This window comes from Candoia aspera, chromosome 15 (genome assembly GCF_035149785.1).
Source record: "Candoia aspera isolate rCanAsp1 chromosome 15, rCanAsp1.hap2, whole genome shotgun sequence".
Classification (NCBI taxonomy): domain Eukaryota; kingdom Metazoa; phylum Chordata; class Lepidosauria; order Squamata; family Boidae; genus Candoia; species Candoia aspera.
In genome coordinates this window covers 10,245,200-10,267,239 of record NC_086167.1, presented here as the reverse complement: position 1 = coordinate 10,267,239, position 22,040 = coordinate 10,245,200, and the positions used below count along the sequence as shown (strand labels likewise).

At 45.8% G+C, this 22,040-nt stretch overlaps 1 protein-coding gene across 2 annotated transcripts; it reads right to left on the bottom strand.

The window, feature by feature from the left end:
* Positions 1-4,260: 4,260 nt before the first annotated feature.
* On the bottom strand, positions 4,261-21,118 carry YPEL1 (yippee like 1). Of its 2 annotated transcripts, XM_063315674.1 has the most exons (5): positions 20,958-21,118; positions 13,922-14,204; positions 7,410-7,453; positions 6,260-6,368; positions 4,261-5,000 (listed from the first exon to the last, which is right to left on the bottom strand). In XM_063315674.1, the coding sequence occupies exons 2-5, from the start codon at positions 14,036-14,038 to the stop codon at positions 4,911-4,913; spliced, it is 360 nt and encodes a 119-aa protein (XP_063171744.1). In that variant the 5' UTR covers positions 14,039-14,204; positions 20,958-21,118; the 3' UTR covers positions 4,261-4,910. The 2 variants fall into 2 exon arrangements, with proteins under 2 accessions (XP_063171744.1, XP_063171743.1); XM_063315673.1 differs by lacking the exon at positions 20,958-21,118 and having other exon boundaries at positions 13,922-14,560.
* Positions 21,119-22,040: the final 922 nt, after the last annotated feature.

The window sequence follows — 22,040 nt, the reverse complement described above, 5'->3', positions numbered from 1 at the left end:
GTTGGAGCCTCAGTGAAAGAAAGGGGGTCTTTCTGCCAGATCAGCAGCAGTTTGTGACAATCGGCCTTTGTGCTGCTTCAACACACTGGGAGGGAGGCGGGGAGAAACGAACAGGAGCCCTTTTTCAAACACCCAAAGCTACCTCTTCTGAAACGTGGGGGCAAAACCTCAATCCGCCGTAAATCAATCTGCTCTCCCACGAAGCAAATACGACTCGCTTAGCTCGTTTGGGGACTGAACCCAGCCCAAAGCAGGGAGGAAAAGAAAAAGTGACATTCAACAAAACAACAGAAAGTTTTTATTGTGATACTGTCCAAGAGATACAATAAAGTGAAACAACAAATTGTGTACAGTATTGCTGAGGCAAAAACCAGAAAGAAGCCACATCAGCTGCAAAATAAAGCATTTTTTTTCCCAAATTGTTCCAGCAATGAGGCACAAGCCAACTGCCACCAAAGCATGTGTTTGACGCTACGTGTTTGCTTCTCTGAAACCCTTTTTACAAGTCAGACTATTGGTTGGTTTTGCACTCAGGATAATGAAAATGGTGCTACTGAATCATTCACTTGAATAGTCCCTTCTTGGCCCACAGTGCAACTTAAATATCTCATCATGGTTATCTTTCCAAGTTCACATAAAGTGTATTACACAGATTAGCTTGTGGGGTGGGGGGAAATCAAATCTCACATTTCAAATTAAAGGCCAAAATTATGTACTCTCTTCATGTGGATAACCATTGTTCGTGGCCAATATGGGTTATCGGTTTTCCTTGAAAGCATGGGTACCACGAGGCCTAATTTCCTCTGGATCCAAGTGAATTTTCAGTAACAGTATTTGCCACACAGTTCTACCATAAGTTCTCTAGGACAACCGTGTAATTTGGAGGTGGCCTTAGGCAAGATCAGAACATAGATAATAGATTCCTGGAAGCTGCACAGCAGGTCAGATCCTCAGCATAACAAAACTGGTGGGACAACTAATAAATGCTGCCAACGATCTTCTGGAAGTGTGTGTTTCCCCCCCCAAAAAAACATTGGAAGTCACCCGCAACCGCTAGCCTCAGAGATATAACTGCCACCGAAAAGAAAGAATTCAGACACTCCATCTTCAGATGGTGCTTTCATATGGATGCATCTGCACAGAAGGAATAGCTGAGCCAGTGTAGCTACATAGCAGCGATCCTTCCAAGATTTTACTTCTGAGATGTCCACCAAGAATTATGCATTCTCTCCCCTACGTGGTAACATCTCCTGGGAGTAAGAGCGTCTGAACTGGCCCTGAATCAGGTCAGATTGTGTGATTATTTTACAAGAGCCATGACTATGGACTCCAAAGAATAAAACACACTCCAGAAATGTCAGTGTTGTTAGCATGTTCCTCTAAGTGCCAATGAACAACCTTCTCAAGAACCAGCTTGTAGTCCGTTCACCTACTTCACCAAGGGGAAGGAAATCTAGTAGATAGCGCAGAGATGTTCACAAAAATTGCTGTTACAATTTATAAAATATATATATATATATATAAAATAAATGTTAAGGTCAACAGTAATAAAAATAACAAGCAATGAAAGTGCTCAAGTTGAAGGGAAAGATTAAACTTACCCACAAAGCACACACAAACTCTTAAATAGAATACATTACCAAAAAAAAAAGTTAAATGGGAAAATGCTTTGTAAAATGTTCAAGTATTTTTTTAATGTAATGCTGGAAAGTTCAGTAACCAGACTGATCTTTTATACATCGACCAACATCCAGCAGTATCTGGATTCAATTTTCACCAAATCTGTCAATTTGAAGTATGCAGTTTTAAAGAATTCTTACAATGCCAAGTAAAAGAGCCCACTAATTCCCAGAAATCTAATAAGGGAATGCTACTTGAGACCTCCACAGTTTGTTCTGGATTTAAAATTCCCTACAACCTTCCTATCCCTTGTTTAAAAATTCATTAAAAATATTGCTCTGTTTGGTACCTTCAAATGCTTATCGCTACAAATAAATTGCACTGGATTTTAAGCTGCAATCTGATGTTCTGAGGGCCACTTTACCCTCTTTTTGGCATCCATGCTAAACAAAAAATTCTAGGGAAAATGCCCATGTTCATGCACTCAAAAGGCCTGCAGGACTACACGTTACACGCCAGTATGTGAGAAAGTGCCCCTTTTTTTCATTATGAAAAAATACACCTTGGTAGAGAGCTAGTCAGTCTAAAATCCACCTTAAGTGGATCCTCTATCACTCAAAGTGGATTTTCAGCTTCATGAAAAATACAGTCGCAGTCGTGTGTAATATGTAGTTTGGCCCAAGTATTTCCTGATCAAAGTAAGTTCGCTCGTGAGATTTCCCCTCAGCCTTTTTGCTCCTTCTCTCAAGCTCCCACCTTCTCAAAATCCTGACATAGTGGCCTTTGGATGATTGAGAAATGCATCAGGGTGTGCAGCCACATTGGCAAAGCAAATACTCGCTGCTGAAGGAGAAAGGTTATAGCTGGCATGGCCAACCCACAACATTGCAAGTCTGGCTGCTGAAAACGTCAGGACTGTTGTTGGCGGTGGATACTGATCTCATAGGGATAGTCTAGTTCTCTATTATTGCCATAGAGCAATGGAGGGGATACACCAAAACCAGACCTTTAAAGGATTTCCAGAGAGGAGTACAAGAAGTTAATAACAATTGAATAACCACCAGCTCCTTTGTTAGGGCCCACCAGGCTCATGTCTGCACAAGTCAGAAAACTTGCAGGACACGTTATGGGTGCTGGTTACAGTTCCTATGCTGATTACTCTCAATCCAAGGGACCTGTACTAGCAGTGCGTGGCTGTTGCACTAAGTCAATTATTGTACATCCAAACTTACTCCCCAACAAGCAAGCATCTCATCTTCTAGTAACACTATCAGGGCTGAAACTGCTGCTGTCTGGATGTGAATCAAGATGAATCCCAGGTCCAGTGCACTTTAGAGCAGGCACTGGACTGAAGATTCACGGGTTTAAAAATTCATTCATACTAAATAAAGCACCAGAATAAAGGTCAAACAAAATCTGAGACTAGCTGTCGGGAGTACAGCTCTTTGGATCTCGATGCCTAAAAGGTAACTATATACACACGCGCTTAAATAGATATATTCAATATCCTTTTTGCATCACAGTGTAACCATTCTTCTTCCCAAAGAATTTACTAAGGAATGAATTCCTCAATCGGGAGGGGAGTGGGGGGCATTCAATTTCAGGAGAAGACAGTTCCTATTTTTATAGTGAAGGATACAGCTAAAGTGCAGTTGAGATCTGAAGGTCAGTTAGAAGAGCTTAGTAGCAGCCATAAAGAGAGACGAGGCCAAGCTTTGTTGCAACAGGTAAGAAGAATATTAGAGTTCCCATTGTAAAGCTTCCTATATTATTATTATTATTATAGTTACTGTAATTCATGCTATCAGCAGTTCTGTATTATCCAGGTAAAATGTTCCCCTATATATTTTTCCTCTTGCAAATATTGGGACCAAAAAAAAAAAAACATAAAATGCGACCCCCCACCCCCACCATCCCCCCCCCAAGTTTTCAAATCTCTTGAAATGGTATGCATAAAAGTTCCTGCAGAGAAATGCTACACACATCTACACATCGTGGTCTTGTCTGACCCGCCCCACTTAGAATCAGTGGTGGGTAAAATTCCAAGGCTATGTTTCTTTTACGTAACAGTTTATTATAAAATTGTGCTTAGGGATGATTCAGCCAGCAAATCAAGCACCCCTTTTAAAAAACTATCTTTTCTTTTCTTTTCCCTTTTCTTTCTTTCTTTCTTTCTGAAGAGCTTATGCCAAGTTGCCACTTTTTACTTGCTTACAAAACTTAACTCTCTCCTCCAGGTGGATTAGTGACAGCTTTTCAGACACACTTGTGCACGTGCGCACACACACATTTGGTGTACTTCAGTACTGCCAAAGCAGGTGACGCCAATGACACTGAATTAACCTTTTCATCCAGTGCATTAAAACTAGGAAACTACATGGAACCAGCCATAAAACCTCAATGAATGAACGGTACAGTACCAAAAACGTTTTAAACCGACATATTAAAAATAAGAGCTGCATATTTTTCAGTTCTTTGATCTTGAAGACGCTGCTATACATTCTTTCCTTTTCTTTCCTTTTCTTAACAAGAGCAAAGCTTACACTTTTTTCCAGAATGTATCGATCTGGGTCTACAGTCTTAAGTTATCCGTGTAAATGATTACTCCGTCTCTTCGCTGAGAGTTTCTCTCTTTTAAAAAAAAAAACAGAAAAGCAAACCCTTGCTAATTTCAGTCAGGGCAGCCAACTGAACCTTTCACAGGCCGAGCCACAAGATACCTAATGGGCTGTGGCACACCGTTTTTTTGTTTTTTTTAAAAAAGACATAATAATGAGGAGCACAATACTGCATCCTTTTCACTGCAGAGAGACCACAGAAATGGCTCTATATGGGGTGGATTAAAGAGGGACACTCCCATACATTCCCAGGACTGTTCACACAGGCCTCCTCTGAACCTCTGGGGCGGGTGATCAGCAAAAAGCACGCGCAGCACAAGGAAGCAGTTGAAGGCGTCGGTCAAAAGAGAGATGCTATCTAGCAAAAGTTACCTGGAGTTACGGGATTATTCCTCGGAGTATAGAAAAAGCTCATCCGAAATAACTGTTCACACAGGAACACATATAGGAAAAGAGGGGACTTACACAGAGGGGAGGGGGAAAAAGGCAAAAGATGTTCTGGAGGGAGGGGAGGACCACAACGTTACACCACGGAGTTTGGAGGCTTTGGAAATGCAGAGGTTTCCTCGACCACCCTACCACTGTTTTGTTTCCCCCCCCCCCATTAGTCTTTTTATAAAATGAAGCATGTTCCATAGATCGGCTGTCCAAAACAAGGAGTCGCACTGCCGTTCATTCCCAGCCGTTGTCTTTGATCATGTGAGCAAGTTCAATGATGAATTTTCCTTCCTTGTACTTCTGACTGCTCTCAAAAGCGTGTTCCTGGGCAAGAAAGGACAGTTAGTTCTCCACCCCTCTCAAATCAGGGGAGAGACCTCCAACGGAACATTTGTCCAACAAACCCTTCTGATTTAGCATCCTACCCCAAAGGGACACGATCCAACCTGAACCCAGAGAGTACAGGTACTCCTCGACTTACGACCGTTCATTTAATGATGGTCCGAAGTCCTGATAGGCTCTGAATGTCGCAAAATGTTGCACCGCCCCTGCGGTCACGTGATCGCATTTCGGGCACTTGGCGACCAGGTCACATTTACGACCGTTTGCAGCCTCCCACGATTACATGATCGTATTTTGTGGCTTTTTTGCCGTCTTTTGGCAAAAAAACACCCATTGGGGAAGCTAGGTTCAGTTAACGACCTGGGGTTCGCTTAACGACCACTGTAAAAATGGTCATAAAATCAGGCTGGTCACTTGGTGACTCAACTTATGACCACAATGACTTATGATGGAAATTCCGGTCCCAATTGTGGTTGTAAGTTGAGGATTACCTGTACAGAGGTCAGTGGGAGCATCAGCTAGTAGGGCACCAGAGTTCAATTCACATCACCTATAAGGTCTTTGTTGCAATAAAGAGAACTTCTGGGGTTTGAGGTGAAAATTACTCGTGACCTTCCCGACATCCTTAGCACATAAATGGAATCAGGCTTTAAGAAACAGGACTTGTACAGAAAGTATATTTCCATTCTCAACAATCCTAGCATGGGCCGGACTCAGGAAGGACGATTCAAGCCACACAGCCTTCTACACCTCACCTCTCACCAGAAAATCAGCCAGATGCCCTACCTTTTATACCCTGGCTACCAAGGCTCTTTGAAATCTGTGTATGCCCAGCTAAGAACAAGTTTCCTTTATCTGAAAATTACCAAGAGCGACCCTCAGCCTTTTAAAGGTTCCCCACCTTGGCTCTGGTTGGAAGAATGTACTGGGCCAAGTGAATCTGTGATGGTGACATTAGCAATAGAAATAGCAGCATGGTAAGTAAGCTGCTGATACTCTCTGCCCCTCAGAATCTGGAGTTGGCCTGCTTAGTAAAGGCTACCCAACCAACCAACCAACACGCTGGTGGTGAAGTCTGGGCTGCCTGCGACTTGCACAAGTCTTTCTTCAACTGTCAGCTCAACCAAATGACCCAAAATGTAAAGGGTTGGCAGGAATCGCGTGCTCCCTCCTTCCCCTCAATCTGACGCCAACCAAGAGGACCAAAGCCACACCCAGTCCAATGCCCAGCGGTTGCTTACATATTTCCATCCAAGTGTGGTTTTGCAGTTTTCACAATAAATATCTGCTACTGCATGCAAGCCCGTCAGAAGAACTCGCTCTTCTGCAGGACCGCACCCCACATTCACCCTGAAAGAGATGACGGGAGAAACATGGACTGTTTTGTTGAAGTAGGACGCACAACGCAGCTTAATGCGAAAACAGAAAAATGGCACTTATGGCCAGGACTTGGAGGAAAATGCTTCCCGAGTTAGATTGGAAAGCTATTTTGAAGTTAAGATAATTGTTTTCATCTTCCAAACCAAGCTGGTTTACAAGTCATGTCTGATACAAAATGGGGATGTGGCGTAATTGCTACTTTACATGAAATAACAAAACATGACTTAAATGTGCATATTGCCTCAGTCCAAGGTAACCAGGCAGAATGGTCCAGCAGTGCAAAAAATTTCAGTGTACGTCTTTTGAATCTGCAGTGCTACCCAGAGAGCCCAAGAGCACCCCCTCGTATCAGTTAAACATTTAGTGGGGCACTAAAGAGGCATTGCTGAAGACCAGCAGTAAGGGGGGACAATGAGGTTAGAGCTTTCCAAATGCCCAACTCGGACCTTAGTAGGGTAGAGCGTAGAACCTATGGCCCATCTGGTATTCAACAGTATCAACAATATCAACATTTCCTGTCATTCCTTAGCACGGGGTTTCTCAACCTTAGCAACTAGAAGAAGTGTGGACTTCAACTCCCAGAATTCCCCAGGCAGGAACTCTGGGAGTTGAAGTCCACACATCTTAAAGTTGCTAAGGTTGAGAAACTCTGCCTTAGCATTATCCTAACAGTGTGATGTTGCTGTCTGGAAGTTGTAATTCCCTCCCTCCCTCCCTCCCTCTTCTACCTTTCTTGTTGTAATTCAGCTTCCTTCCTTCCTTCCTTCCTTCCTTCCTTCCTTCCTTCCTTCCTTCCTTCCTGTTGTAATTCATCTCCCTTCCTTCCTTCCTTCCTTCCTTCCTTCCTTCCTTCCTTCCTTCCTTCCTTCCTTCCTTCCTTCCTTCCTTCCTTCCTGTTGTAATTCATCTCCCTTCCTTCCTTCCTTCTTCACAAACCAAACCCACCAAAAAGCTAGCAATATCAAAATGTTTCTCAGTGCCAAAGAAAAACAGAAATGTCATTGTACTTACACAGAATTAAAGAGGTAGGCTCGTCCCTGGCTTCCCTGAAAAGACTGTAAGAAAGAGAGGAGGGAAATGAACCTCAAATTTCAAAAAGCATTTTCCAAGACCATGTTGTCACTGCAATCTTTCAATGAAGGCAAAGCAGAGAATTTCACCCATTGGAAACGGGCGCTGTTTGGAATGCAGAGTAACTGATAGCTAAGTCGGACTGTAAAAGTAACGGATTTCCAGGTCTGGCTTGGGAGGCCATCAAGTCATTGTCTGCACACCAGTCTCAAACCACATCTTCACCCAACAACTCGTGCAAACAGACCCAGTTATCACACCCTCCCCAAGCCCACAAGGTCTGACCCCTTTAATCACTGCTCTGCCTAGTGAGCTTAATTGTTGTTATGGAGGTACAGCATGGCCTGGTGTGGTACAGCAATTAAGAAGTGATCTAGAATTCCTCAATCCATCTCATAAAATGCGCACGCTTAAAACCACACTGTCTCTCATCCTTCCTACTACCTACCCTCCTCTGCTCTGTAGGATGGGTTTAATAATGGCCAAAGATACAGGCTGGTTGTAACATTAGTAGAATGATGTCAAGGACTTAATGTTGTGTTCCATATAATATGATAGTATTATATTCCACTAAGATTCCACTAGAATAACTATTTGTGTTTCTTTTTCAGCAAGGCAACCCAGCATTGGGATGTCTAACTGTGTCATTCCTATCCAGTTATCTGAAAGAGGGACAGACAGAAAATACCATCATCTCATGAAACGCACCTAACTGAAAATACTCTGCTGTAGATTTAGGATCGGCAGGAATATTGGCACTGCATTGTGACCCAGTGTCTCAATTGAACAGCAACATTTTGCTATGCTGCTTACTAAAGAGACAAACAGAAGTCAACGCAATATTATTAAGTGCGACTAAGCAGTCACAAAGGCACCATGCTAGATGTCCATGAAGTCACCAGCGTTTTGGTTTGGCAGAGGACATTCACATGCAGTTCCACCGGTGTTCTTTCAATACCCCTTACACACATTGCATGTAAGCAGCACTTCAGAAAGGGATTATAAATCTATATGGAAACAGGTTTCCTTGAAAACTCTTCTCAGGACGTGTTTGTTTATATCCCCAACCATTTCTGTCACTTTAAGCAGATGCATCCCCTGGACACCCAAAAAACAAGCAGGTGCCTCCCAGTGCCACAGAAAAGCTGACAGCTTAACATACTTACACGTTAGTCATCATGCTAATTCAGATTTTGGATCCAAAGCTGACAGCTAAAATAGCAACATGCATAACGTCGGTCCAATTCTGACCACCTACTTCAGGGTTTCTCAACCTCAGCAACTGTAAGCAAGCTGGCTGGGGAATTCTGGGAGTTGAAGTCCACATATCTTCAAGCTGCCACGGTTGAGAAACCCTGGCTTACTTGCTAGCTAATGGCTTCATTCACACAAACAGTGGGCTCTGTTCAACATCCTTCAGCCCAGAGCCACAAGGCCGGCAAAGCCCAAGGTCCTTGTTCTCCCCCTCGCCCCTGAAGTCCCATGTGTGTCCCCGCATGTGATTCGGAGCATATCTGGAAGGTAGGTAATAGGAAAGGAAGACCTGCCAGCAATCTCCATTTTACTGACAGACAATACTGTAGACAACCTAATTAATGCAGGATGCGAATACTATATATGAACCTGGAGCGGCAGAGTGCTCTGATGAACTCAGAGAAGTTCACTCTGCAACGGGCTCTTCCCATCTGGAGTCTTCCCAAAGTGTCTTCTATTATCCCCTGCTGGCATAGCCAATATTGGAGATGACGGGACCACTATCAATCTAGTCTTCAATGTCACGCCGCGAGTTGTCCTATTTGAAATGACTAAAGCGTTATTATCAGTTACGCTTCTTCCTTAGCACTTGGCAAAAACAGCGTGCAAAATCATAAGAACCCAATTTTAAAGCTCCTGTTGTGTCAAGGGGGCGGGGAGGGAAATGCATTGCTAAGCCAATGAAGCACACTCCTGCAGCAACGAGAAAAGGTTCTTCTCACCCATGGACATTGGAGAGCAGCATCAATAAATGGGATATGCTGAGTCACACAAACAAATGAACATGTCACACCCATGTCCAAGGTTCTATGCCAAGGGAAGCACATTCTGACATTGCCTCAAGGCTGTTTCTGACTGGAACTCCCATATAGGAGCTAACGTCCCAAATACCTGGAAGGTGTTTCCATTAGCTGCTCCGTAACAGAAGTGGGCCATCCAACAGACTCAGATCCCAGAATCTGGGTCCTACCAGCACTCTGTCCCCATAGCTACTCAGGGAACGTCAAGGACTTCTGCCCATAAAAAAAGCCTGCTAACCTGCCAGAAAGGAGCTTCTATTGTTTAAACAACCCCTTATTGATAAAGCCAGTTTTTAGATAAAATTATACGTGGAGGTAAATCTAATCTCCACCGCCACGTGTAGCAGCCAGAAAGAAATGGGACCACCTTCAGTTTATGTATTAATATTCATTGCACCAGTTAAGTGGCAGAAATGTTACAAATCTTCTGCTTACATGGAAAGAGATGGGATAGAGCTGCAAAAAAAGTAACCGAGGAGAGATGCAACATTTCTTTATTTGTTACTGTATCACTTTAACAAAGACAAAGTGACTAAAGGATAGACGCATCTGTGTTATTTTCACAGGAGGATTTAAAAAGCAGGCCGAAATAAATGGCACGGGAAACCTCCAGTTAGAAATGCCACAAAATGACACAATTGCACTGTTTTCAAAAGTGACAGGTCAAGAATTAGCCCCTTTGGTACAAGGTTAAGGTCCGCATTATTTGAAAGCAAAAAGTTTCCTTTCCAAAATGCTTGATAGGATTGAACTGTTGTTGCAATGAAGTGAATTACCATAAAAAGCCGAAATGGTTGACAACGTACACTATGCACCAAAAAGAGGTCTAGAAGAAAGAAATCTCCCTTTGGTGACTATTTTAAATTGAGAGATAAAACATGGCAGGAAGGCCAGCATTTAAACAAAGTTTTTGCATCTCCCCGCAAAAACTTTTGAATATTTGAGGAAACCCAAAATATTAGTCCTGGCAGCAGCTTAATTTCTGGGCATTGATCATCCAGCTGGAGAAAGACCGCTTTTTAAAAGTGGTAAGGAATGGAAAACAGCAAGCAATTAAACTGTTATGGAAGTGGGCATTCCTATCATTTTGAAAGGTAAAAGAGAGCAGAGGAAGGATATGGAAGATACTAGAGGCATTTTTCAAGGCCTGGAGATCTCAGAATAATTTCCTGGCTTTGGTGATCTTTTTTCTGAAGGCGGGGGAGAGAAAGGTACATCACAAGTAAGCTTGGAACATCAGCTATAAAACTTCCCCCGACTGAGACCCAAAATGGAACACCATCATCCCTCCCATGTCTTTCTCCGGCACCTCCAGAGACAGCAGCTGAACTGCAGTGAGAACAGGATGCTTGGCTTAATTCAGTGCTTCTCAACCTTGGCAACTTTAAGATGAGTGGACTATAACATGCTGGCTGAGGAACTCTGGAAATTGAAGTCCATATCTGCTGGCTAGGGAACTTTGGGAGTTGAAGTCCATACATGCTGGCTGGGAATTCTGGGAATTGAAGTCCACACTTCTTAAAGCTGCCAAGGTTAAGAAACACTGGTCGCAAGTCCCAGTCTTGCCTTTTTTACTTCCGCTCTTCAAGTTTGTCTCACGAGGGCAGCTACGCCCTGGGCTGAAAAGGTGAAGTCTCCTTTTGGCCAAGCTCAAGTCCTGGTCTTCATGGACATCTCCATGCTGGGATTTTTGGCAACAGCGATTGGTTTCTTCCAGAATTAGCTTTTTGTGTTCTAACTTCCCATCATAGCCAATAGCCCTGGCATTTTCTGGGAACCTCTCATGCAAGTCCTAGTGAGGTCCAGTCCTGCTTCACTTCTTCAAGATCTGGCAGAGTTGCCCAGAGGCAGCCTGGAGTGTTACTTCAGTTGTAAATCCTCAGCTACTTAGAAATGGTACTTGCGCAGTGTCAGGTTTCTGCATCAGTTATCGATTATATGCTAGAAACTGATGATATACCCTAATCCATGAGACATTCCTGTCAAGGCACATTTCTAGAATCTCCCAAGATATATTACTTGGATGCTCTTGAGCTCTTTTCTGTGATGAGTAATAGGCTAAAGGGAAAATAGACCTCCAATGGGGGTGTCTGTACACACACACACACACACACACACACACAGCTATTCTATAGAGCAGCAGATTTCAAGCGTTTATTTAGATTTCATTATCACACTGTCAGAAGGACTGAAAGCAGATTACACTATATTATGTGTAGCTTAGCAGCAGTTTTAAAATGTCCAGAACATTACTGGTTGCCTTAGTTGAAATACACTGGCTAAAATCAGTGGGATTTTAGCCACAACTAAGATGAAGTTTCTATCAACCAGTATGTACTTACATTATTATTAATTCCTTAACAATACATTAATTCCTCTGGCCGACTTCCCCAGGGTTGGAATACAAGCATAGTGATCCTAATATACAAAAAAAAAGGTGATTGTAGCCACCCAGAGAACTACAGACCGATTAGTCTGATCAATATCGCAGCTAAAATTTAGGCAAAACATCTAGCTAATAAATCAGAGGACTGGGTCATCAATAACAATGTGCTTGCAGAGGAACAGGCGGGGTTTAGAACAGGATATTCAACAACTGATCATGGTTTTGTATTAGATCATCTGATAAATAAGTATGTAAATCACGCCCTTAACTTATACGTAATAGTGGTATTAAGAGGCAGCGAATCTGTGACATGGGACAGAGTGAAGAACAACAGTGTGTGATTGAGAGCTTGGGGCCTCACAACTATGTAGCTTTCTTTGTAGGACCCACCACCGGAGAAAACTAATTTATGGAGCACTTCCAAATGGGTGGGTTTCAAGACATAATTGGAAATCACATCTCCCAATATCATCCCCTTTTCAGTAGTGTGAGTAATTTACACTATCACAATGTACAGTTTGCAGATCAGGAAATGTTTGGCTTTATGTTAAGGGCAAACATGACTCAATTCCTTACACGGGTAGTGCTTGTTTTTGAAAAAGAAATACTCCGAGCTCCACATCTCAAATTACTGCCATATATACAACTTACATTCCCTTACAGACTTGTGAGCATACTACAAGAAACAGACAAGATGTTTCCCTGTGGCTGCAAACTTCACCTCTCAAGACTGCGCCTGTTCCCCTAACTACATTAAAATTATTGCTGGGTATGTTCTACCATTACATTACACCTGAAATGTACATGAGATCAGCTGTAATATGGTAACCGTGTAAGTATTCAACGGTGGGGATGTTAAACAAACAACATGTCTGAAAACATTTTGTATGCTTGGTGAACTGTTTACTTAAAATCTGCAATGCTTTCACCCTGAAAAGTTTCAACCCACAGGAGCAGAAAGTTTGAGGATAGTTTACAAAACATTTTGTTGAAAGATCTGGTTTGGTTCTGTTTGTTTGTTTTTTTGCACAGAAAGGAAAAATAATAAAAATCAATGAGTGGGAAACTAAGCAGAGGTGTTTGTTCTTGAGTTGTGTATGATGATCTTAACATTCATAGTGTGAACCAACAACAGATACTGTGTTAGTACTAGTGAATTCATTAGTTCCAGACTGGACATCAAGTGTAGATATTATCAGTCTTGATAGACCTCACTGCTAAGAAGGAAAACCTGGACCATACAACGATACTTCTCATCTTACAGTCCAACATTTCTTTCCAATAAATGCAACAGGGATCCAGAGACACCAAAGAGAAAGAGAAATAGAGATGCTTGGGAGAAAAGATGCTCAGTCAAGGAGCCAAAGGGTTACACAGAACTTGGGAAAGGGACTGCTAAGGAATTGCTCACAATATGGTCTCCAGGGCTCCAATTTTAAGTCTTTCCAAGAATGACTTAAAGAAAGAAGAACAAGGAAGAAATTAAAAAGTGTGACTCAAATGCAGAGCTCGTGGCTTCTGAAATGCTTTCACTGAACAACTTAGAGAGAAAAAAATCCTAGCAGTAGAATGGATACAGATTACTCCCTGGTGATATCTTATATAAGTGATTACATCCTTACACATGTAAAAAACAAAACCATCCACCTTTAAGCACTGTGCTTTTTTAATGCATACTCTTCTTGAAAACTGATAAACAAAGCCCGCACACCGCTGATTCTATACTAGTGTTTTTCAAACTTGGCAACTTGAAGATGTGTGGACTTCAACTCCCAGAATTCCCCAGCTAGCATGCTGCCTGGGGAATTCTGGGAATTGAAGTCCACACGTTTTAAAGTTGCCAAGTTTGAAAAACACTACTCTATACCTATATATGTATGTATTTTTATTCACTGAATGTTTAGCAGAGGCTTCAAACATGTAAAATGCTGGTATAACTGTTTGTTTAAGGCAATTAAAATAGGTAACAGAATAGGCACCAGACCACAAATTCATGAGATCTAAAGACTTGCCTTGGAAATTAGTTCATCGTGATTGGCCAGGTGGGCTCTGCAGTGGATACAACTGTAGGTTCGGTGACAATTTGGCAGGTATGCCTGGAAAGTTTTGGATTTTGTCATTTTTACCATTTCTGTCACTGGCTCCTCAGTCTGATCAGGGCTGGCACTTGAAGAAAAACAATTTTGCTGAACTTGCTGACAAAAGAAACACTGGAAAATACAAGCAAAAGCCGTCGTTGTTCTGGAGTGTGTGTGGCACTTTCCACACAGATGCTACAGAAGAATCCGTTAAAACCTGCAACAAAAAGAAATAGGTGTAAGCCATTCAGGGTCTCCTTACAGTACACATTTCACCATCCAGGACATTAGATTACATGCATAATGTATAACCGCTCCCCACTTGATAAAGGAAGAGGCTAGCCCGCATATTTTATGCAGTCACCAGTACACAAAAAGGATTTACACAAGGCTCCACGTATCTTCCTTCAGGCCATCAGGAATCAGTGCAGCAGAAGGCAGGGTACAAATGCAAGTTGTGTAGCTTGAGGCAAGGGCCAGGAATTAGCTCAGCAGAAAGCTACTAAAAGTCGCCGATGCTTGGCCCATATGATACAGTAGCCAAACAGAATAACCACGAACCCTCCTGCTCACTCGCTCCCCTTTTCCAGCTCAGTGCCTTTTTTTTCCTTTGTGGTTGACATGGTTTTTGACAGAGGAGGTCCATGGTGGGAAGAAAGGAAATGGGAGACAGGAGGAGGACCACCTCTTAGCAGTGAAAGGGTTGGTGGAAGTTTGAGCATCTCATCTCATCTCATCATATCATATCTGATTTGGGGGCACTCTGTTGAAATAATACTTGAAGGGCTGCCCCAGGAAGAGGGCATCGATTTATTCTCCAAAACACCAGACAAGAAGCAATGGGTGGAAGCTTGTCAGAGGGTGATCCAACTTGGAAACAAGGAGGAATTTCCAGACAACAAGAACTATTAAGCAGTGGAACAGCCTGCCTCCTGGAGGTGTGGGTGCTCCATCGCTGGGGGTTTTCAAGAAAAGACGGGACAACCATTTGTCTGAGATGGTATGAGGATACCTGCCTTGGGCAGGGGGTTGGCCTAGAAGACCTCCAGGGTCCCTTCCAACCCTATGATTCTCTCACGCATACCAGTTCTTGCTATCATACAGTTCATCCTAGTTCTGACCTCTGTAACCGCCCTCCCGTTATACATTTCTTCACCATTAGTTTCTAGCATAAATAAGACTGTTTCTGAGATTCAACCCTACCAGTGACACAACTAGGAAAAAAGACAGCTGGTGTTTTGTTGTGATGTATTATGATGGGGTGGGAGGGAAGAAGAGGCTATGAGAAATGGGGATGGACTGGCCCATTCTTCAGCTCTCCAGCCCAATTACAAGGAGGCCTTCCAGAGAAGGAGTTATCAAGATTCATGCCATTTCCCCATCCATTCTGGAAATACATCTGAGAAACCCATCTGCCGCAAAAATTAAACTGGCAGGAAAATGGCAGCATGACAGCAATGGCAATTCAAGAGACGAAGGGACAGAGATTAAAGCCAGTCTGTTTTACCTTGTTTCAGGATAAGGGAAAGCCAAAGGCAGCCAGGCTATCTTGGGCCCTCCCTGCTTTTGCTCAAAAGGGGGCCCCGGGCCCCAAATTGTCTGAGATGGCCAAAAAACCCACAATAATGGGACGACCGAATGGGTCTCTATATCAACACTAGGGAAAAAAGGCCACAAGAAATGTGCTGTGACCCAGGTGAGCTTTGGATAGCGTTTGAAGTTGTATAACAGTGTGTTCATTGCTAAGTCTCACCATGACATAGGGGCAGAAATGAAGGATGGTGAAAAGGAAGGAGTCTTTGGGCTGGGCAGACTCAAGAGCTGCGGGGGGACAAGAGCTCAACTCTGCAATGCCCAGAAATCTTACTGAAAAGAATAAACTCTATAAAAGGTAAAATAAGAATTAAGTGGGGATATATAGTAAAAGAAAGTATTGTGCTGCTGATTGCTTTTGAGATGAAGACTTTCAGGACTGGATCATGGTTCCCACCAAGGCTGTGTGTGTTGGTCAACGAAGAGTAAAGATGGTAGACTCTGGAGGGGATTTCAAAGCAGGAAGGCATTTGTATGTGTGTGCAGTTCCCAAGTTTTCCATACTACAACCTCACAATGTGCTTAATCCAGCTTCAGTAGAAAGCACCACGGCCAATGAATTCAGTTCCAATAGAACCATGTAAGCTAGGTGTACTAATATCAAAAGCATGTTGCTTCTAGCTCTGTCCGATACAACCTTTTCTTGCACAAAAGAGCCATCCAACAAAGTGCAAGCATGACAACAAAGTACAGAGCGTGACCAAAATGTTTGCAAAAAGCCACAACTAGCAACAGCATTGCTTCGAAAGAGAGAGAAAAATCAAGTTGCTGGCCTTTCTTTCTAGAAAAACAATTTTGATGCAACAAAAGTCACTCGGATCACTTCAGAGATCAAAAGCTGTTTGAAAAAAAAAAGAATTATTGGAGGTAAGGCCCAGTTTTAATTTATACCACACTAATCACATCTTGACAATTGCTGTCGCCTTTCCTCCACTTGAAAAGGAGCAATGTGCCACCGATATTTTTAGGTGCACAATCCAATTTTCTGATGATCTTACCATTCATGCACCGTGTGCCAGTCTGCCTGTTAGCATGACATCATTTAAAGAAAAGCAGGGCTCCTGGTAGTCGAGCAGCAGCCAATCTTAAACCACAGAGGGCTGTCTTTCCTCTACGCCCGGATGTATAAACAAATACTTAAGCATGTTATCTGCCAGAAAACAAGATTGCAGAGACAATTCCATTGATTATACCCCAGCCAAGGGTTAGATAGCATCTGACAATCCTGCCAGCAACAGGTCACTTGAATTGACCTTACCGCATGTACCACTATTTCATAAATATGCATTTCATGACCATTAGTATTAGAGCCCTTCCTTTCATTGATAAAATATGCTAAGCACAACTGGCAAGCTACCATATCTGCTCCAGGTTAAATAAGAGTTCCTGCCATCAGGCCAGCGATCCCGTGTACTGCATGGAGAGATCAATCCGTGGGAACTTATTTCATCTTACTTAAACATTAAAGGCTCTCGGAGTTATTAAAGCAGACACATAACTGATCATTCGCTTGAAGCCGAGCCATTTCCTTCTTTTATTAATCACGATGAGTTGCCTCCAGCCTCCAAATGGAACCCTTGGCCTTCAGGGTGCATTGCAAATATCCGTATTCGTTCCAGAGCCTGGCAGGGCATCAAGAAAGGCCACTTGATTCTAAACGCGCCTAAGTGTGCTCTGTGCAAACACGTTCACAGTCCCCACGAGAAGAATGGAACAACGGAGCTCACCCGTGCTTCGGCCCAAACAAAGCAAGGACGTGCACCGATCCCCGAACGTCAGGAGTTTCCTAAGCGATCCTCCATCACCACAGACCACAAAGCCAAAGTCAACTGCCGGCTTTGATTTTTTTTCACCAAAGCATCTCTTTTGTGGTGGCAGCGGCAGCAGGAAATCAATACTTAGGAGCCTGGAGGAGAATGTGACTTTTTCATAGAGAGAGGAGGAGGAAGCGCATTGCGAGGCAGCTGGCTAAAAATAGACAGATACCTCCAGCTTGGTTTAGACAATACAGCACCTGGGGAGGGAAGCAGCTAAGTCCCAGACAGCCTCCAGCCCTTCCTGTAACCAGCCTGCACCTGCTGGATCCGCAGAGAAAAGCCCATGGAAGGCTGAATGCTCTTCTTTCTGCACTGTTGACAAACAGCTCCAACAGGGCTGAGCTCGCTGGCTCGCAGGAAGCCGCTTGCCTCGGGTTGCCACCGCAAGGGGAGGGGGTCTGGTTCTGATACAAAGTGAAGGAGCAGAGTTGGGGGGGGGGTGCAAAGAGGCTGCTTTTCAGCTCTCTATCTTGAGCCCCCCTGCTGAAGCCCGACAATATCCTGCAAAGCGTGCCCCTCTGTTCTTCCAGCCAGCATGCAAAGCTGCATCAAGGGAAAGGGGGGAAAAAAAAACACCCATAAAGGGCTCGCCCTGCAAAAACCTTGAAAGCCAACAAAAACCAAAATAAATAGATTAAAACCAGGCAAACTGGCACGGGGTTGGAAACCCAGCAGACCGAAGGCAGAGCAGATCCGCTTCGGAAGCTGAAGCCGAGTGAACGTTCCCCCTTACCTCTGGGGCTTCCCCGTTTGACTCACGGACCAGCGGTCTGGAAGACTCCGACAGGATTAGGAGCTGGACCAGGGGCGGCACGTATACGCAGCCCCCTCCGTGCCTTTGAACGATCGTCATAGGAACATGCACAAATCTCAGTAGTAGACAAACACCACTCATCCTGCCCCCAACTGCAAACTCACCAAAAAGACTGTGCAGAGGCAGAAGGACACCAAATGGACCATGGGGTGTTTACTACTTGACTGCCCCAGGCCACAAACTCAAAAGCCATCTGTATCTCCCAGGAAATCAGCTGGAGGGGGTTAGATGCCCCCCCTTTCCACAGGGGTACAACAAAAGCCCAAGAGGGGCAACGGCAGGGAGGAGAGTGCAAAGCCTCGTCTAAGTACATAGAGAAGGGACCTGACATGAGACAAGCTCTCCTCTGTATCCTAAAAGCAAAGGATTGAATTAAAATCCCTTTGCAACCCCATCATCGCTTTCCAGTCTTCTCCTTCACCCTCCCAACAAACCCACTAAAGAAGGCAGCTGGGTGAATGTGGTTCTCCCCCCTCCACTTCTAAGCCTCCCCAGATTATTCCAACAAAAGCAAGAAGGGGGACAAACATGGAGGGGGTCTGCATGTATATAATCACTGATAAAACTCACATTTAGGTGGGAATCCAGCAGGCCTTTTCAGTAACTTGCAAAGCAGAATGCACTCCTGAGCCTCACCAAGCAATGTCCTGGCTGCAGGGCAGCCCTTCCTTCACTGCCTGCTCATTCAAACTCAAGCCACCAGGAAAACCAAGTCCCTGAATTTGCTCAGAGCTAATGGGGACCCAGTGCAAGGTCCCCAGTCCCTTTTTAATTTCAATCACCGAAGGAAAATTTCAATTTTCCTTCACACACTGGACGTTTTCACTTGTCTGCAAGAGTTTTCAGAAAGGGTAGCCATGTTCACCTTCTGCAGCAGAAGCCACACTCTTTTCAGCTGTTTGTTATTGTATCTTTCTTTTGTTGCTATGAGTTTTTCTAAGCCACAGCATTAGACCCCGGAACTCCACGCAATGCCTCTCAGCAGCCTCCGAAGGCAGGATCGGGCCAGATCTAAGCTCACCTAACAAATTTTACAACCCTTTCCTTAATTTGGATGGTTTAATTCTTAAGACTGCTTCTCCCTTCCTCTGCGAGCAAGACTCAGATCATTAACCGCCTCGTCAGAGGACAGATTTGAGTGGGCTGGCCGTAAGCCACCTGAGCCTCAGAAGGAATGAGATGGGTATCAATATTAAAAGTATTATGAAATCGTTGATTATCGGCAGGGACCTCTGTCAGTAAGAGGCAGACTGACGAAGCTGCTTCTTTTTGCAAGCGGCAGGACACCTGCATTTTACCTGTGCTGCGTCCACTGCCTCGTCTTTCTATATTTGTGCTTTGTTTTATCAGGTGAGAGTCCCACTGTGTGCAAGGGGTCACTTTTCAGCAACACACACACACACACACACACGAGCGAGGGTGCCATTAACGTTTTCACAGGCCGATTGCAGCAAGGATATTTTGTGGGAAGGCTGTGGTGCAATTTTAAAACAGAATCGAGGGCGCTGTTGAAAGATGCCCGAACTTCCACGATGGAGCTGACAATCATCACTGGGAGGCAGTTCTGCATTCAGGGGCACTATAAATCCCATCATCCCCCAACCAGAACACAGCCCAATGCAGGAGTGCTCTGAGTGGATTGGTGACCGGGGATGATGGCTGGGGTGGATTCCAGGGTGACCCTTCCCCACCCCGGGGCTTTCCAGATGCATTGGGATACCAGTCTCCCAGCTGACTGGGAGTGGATGGGATTTGTAGTCCAACCCCATCTACCCTCTCCCATCAGTGCACTTGGTTCTCCAATCTCTAGTGACCCACAGGTGGGGGATAACAGGTCTTTGTTGGTGGGGAGCAGCCCAAGAGGCATGAGAGAATGGGATTTGTAGTCCAATCCATCTGGAACACACACAACAGGGGAAACAAGGCCTATCATCCCCATCACAGCAATTGGTTCTCTAACTTCCAGCAATTGGGATGAGCCCTGGGTGGCTGTGCAGACAGGCCAGGAAGTAGGAGAGGATGAGATTTGTAGTCCAAGCCATTTAGAATACACAGCAGGAGGAGAGCCAAGCCCCATCTTCCCCAGCCCTCCTGGCACCTGGCTTCCAAATTCCCAGCAACACAAGGGCTGGAGATAATGGATTTTTTTTGGTGAGACAATGGGATACATAGTCCAATTCATCTAGAACCCACAATGGCAGGGGAAGCAAGCCCCATCCTCCCCAGCCCTCCCAGGACAAGGTTCCCCCATCCTCAGGGAGGCATTGGCTGGGGATAATGGGTTTTGTTGAGCAGGCCAAGAGGCAGGAAGATGGGGTTTCTAGTCCAATCTACAACCTCCCCAGTGCTCCTAGCCCGCAGCTGGGGAGGATGGGTCTCTTGGTGGGGAGAGGATGGGATCTGAAGTCCAATCCATGTAGAAGCCACAGTGGCAGGGGAACCGAATCCCATCTTCCCATCCCTCTTGGTTCCCCAAACCCCAGGGAGGGAGGCACTGGCTGGGGATCATGGGTCTCTGTTAGTGGGGAGCCAGGCAAGAGGTGAGAGGATGGGATGTGTAGTCCAATCCATCTAGACAAACGGCAGGGGAAGCAAGCCCTCTCCCGGCACCCGGCTGGGGAGGATGGGTCTCTGTCGGTGAGGAGAGGATGGGCTCTATAGTCCAGCCCCGTCCTCCCCGGCCAGCACGGCCCCCGCCGGCCGCCGGGGACGATGGGCCCACCCACCCGGGCCCGGGGAGCGGTACCTGCGGGGGCGGGGCGGGGGCGGGGCTTCCCTCACGCCCCCAACGGCGGCGGGCGAGGCTGGGCGGGGGGAGCGGCGGAGGGGCATAGAGAGCGCCGCGCGCCGCTCAGGCCGCCGCCGCCGCCGCCGCCGCCGCCGCGCTCTTCCTCCTCCTCAGCCCGGGCAGCCGGCGATTCATCCTGCTCCAGCAGCCCCGGAGCCGCCGCAGCCACCGCCGCCGCCCGGCTCGCCTCGGGCTTTGTTTTGCTTGGGGCTCCTCCGGCCCCGCCCCCTGGGCGGGCTCGCGCCCCGGCGCATGCGCGGCGGGAGCCCGCCGCCGGGCGGCCGTTACCCGCGCGCGGAGGAGGAGGAGGAGGAAGAGGAGGCGCGAACCGTCGTCCAGCGTTGCCGCGGGCGACAGCCAATCCCGACGCCTAGCGCTCCCGCCACCGCCGCCGCCGCCGCCGCCGGGTCTTAGTGCCGGCACGGAGACGCACGCTAGGCTGGCTGGGGCTGATGGGAGATGTAGTCCGACCCGGATGCGGGGCTGGGGCAGAGCGTTGGGAACCGCATTTGCAAGACGCCCCGTTTTCTGAGCGCAGCACTCGCCATTCGACTTGTTTCCTGATGGGAGAGGCCGGCTGGGGATGATGGGAGTTGTCGCCCGCTGCTTGCATAGGGCCCCGAGTGGGCTGCGACTTTTCCGCTCGATGAACGGCGGGGCGGGGCTCCTCCACCGCCGTCTCCGCGCTGGGCTTCGTGGAGGAGGGTCGGCGGCGAAGCGGCCCCCGCTGAATCCTAAGCAAGGCAAGCAGGAGACGGCGGTTTCCATTTCCCGGGCCGCTGGCCTGGCTGGGGGAGGCCGATGGGAGTTGTAGTCCGCCAAGGCTGGGAAGGGGCTTGGTTGCTCCGGAGCAGCCTTGCTCAACCTTTTGACCCCGGAGGAACCCTTGAACTACTGTTCAGGCCTCGGGGAACCCCTGCCCATTCAGGCTCAAAGATAGTCCAGAAGTTAGAAAATTATGTATGTTTCCTATGCAGGCCTGTCTATGTGCGCGAACAGTGTTCTTAAGCTAAAAATAAAGAAACTTCCCTCCTGAATGTG

Excerpts from the sequence above, each read along its gene's own strand:
- YPEL1 (XM_063315674.1), bottom strand. The coding sequence starts at position 14,038 with ATGGTAAAAATGACAAAATCCAAAACTTTCCAGGCATACCTGCCAAAT. Across the intron at positions 7,454-13,921 it reads ACGATGAACTAATTTCCAAG|TCTTTTCAGGGAAGCCAGGG; the intron begins GCAAGTCTTTAG and ends TCTTTCTTACAG. Across the intron at positions 5,001-6,259 it reads CCACACTTGGATGGAAATAT|GAACACGCTTTTGAGAGCAG; the intron begins GTAAGCAACCGC and ends TTTCTTGCCCAG.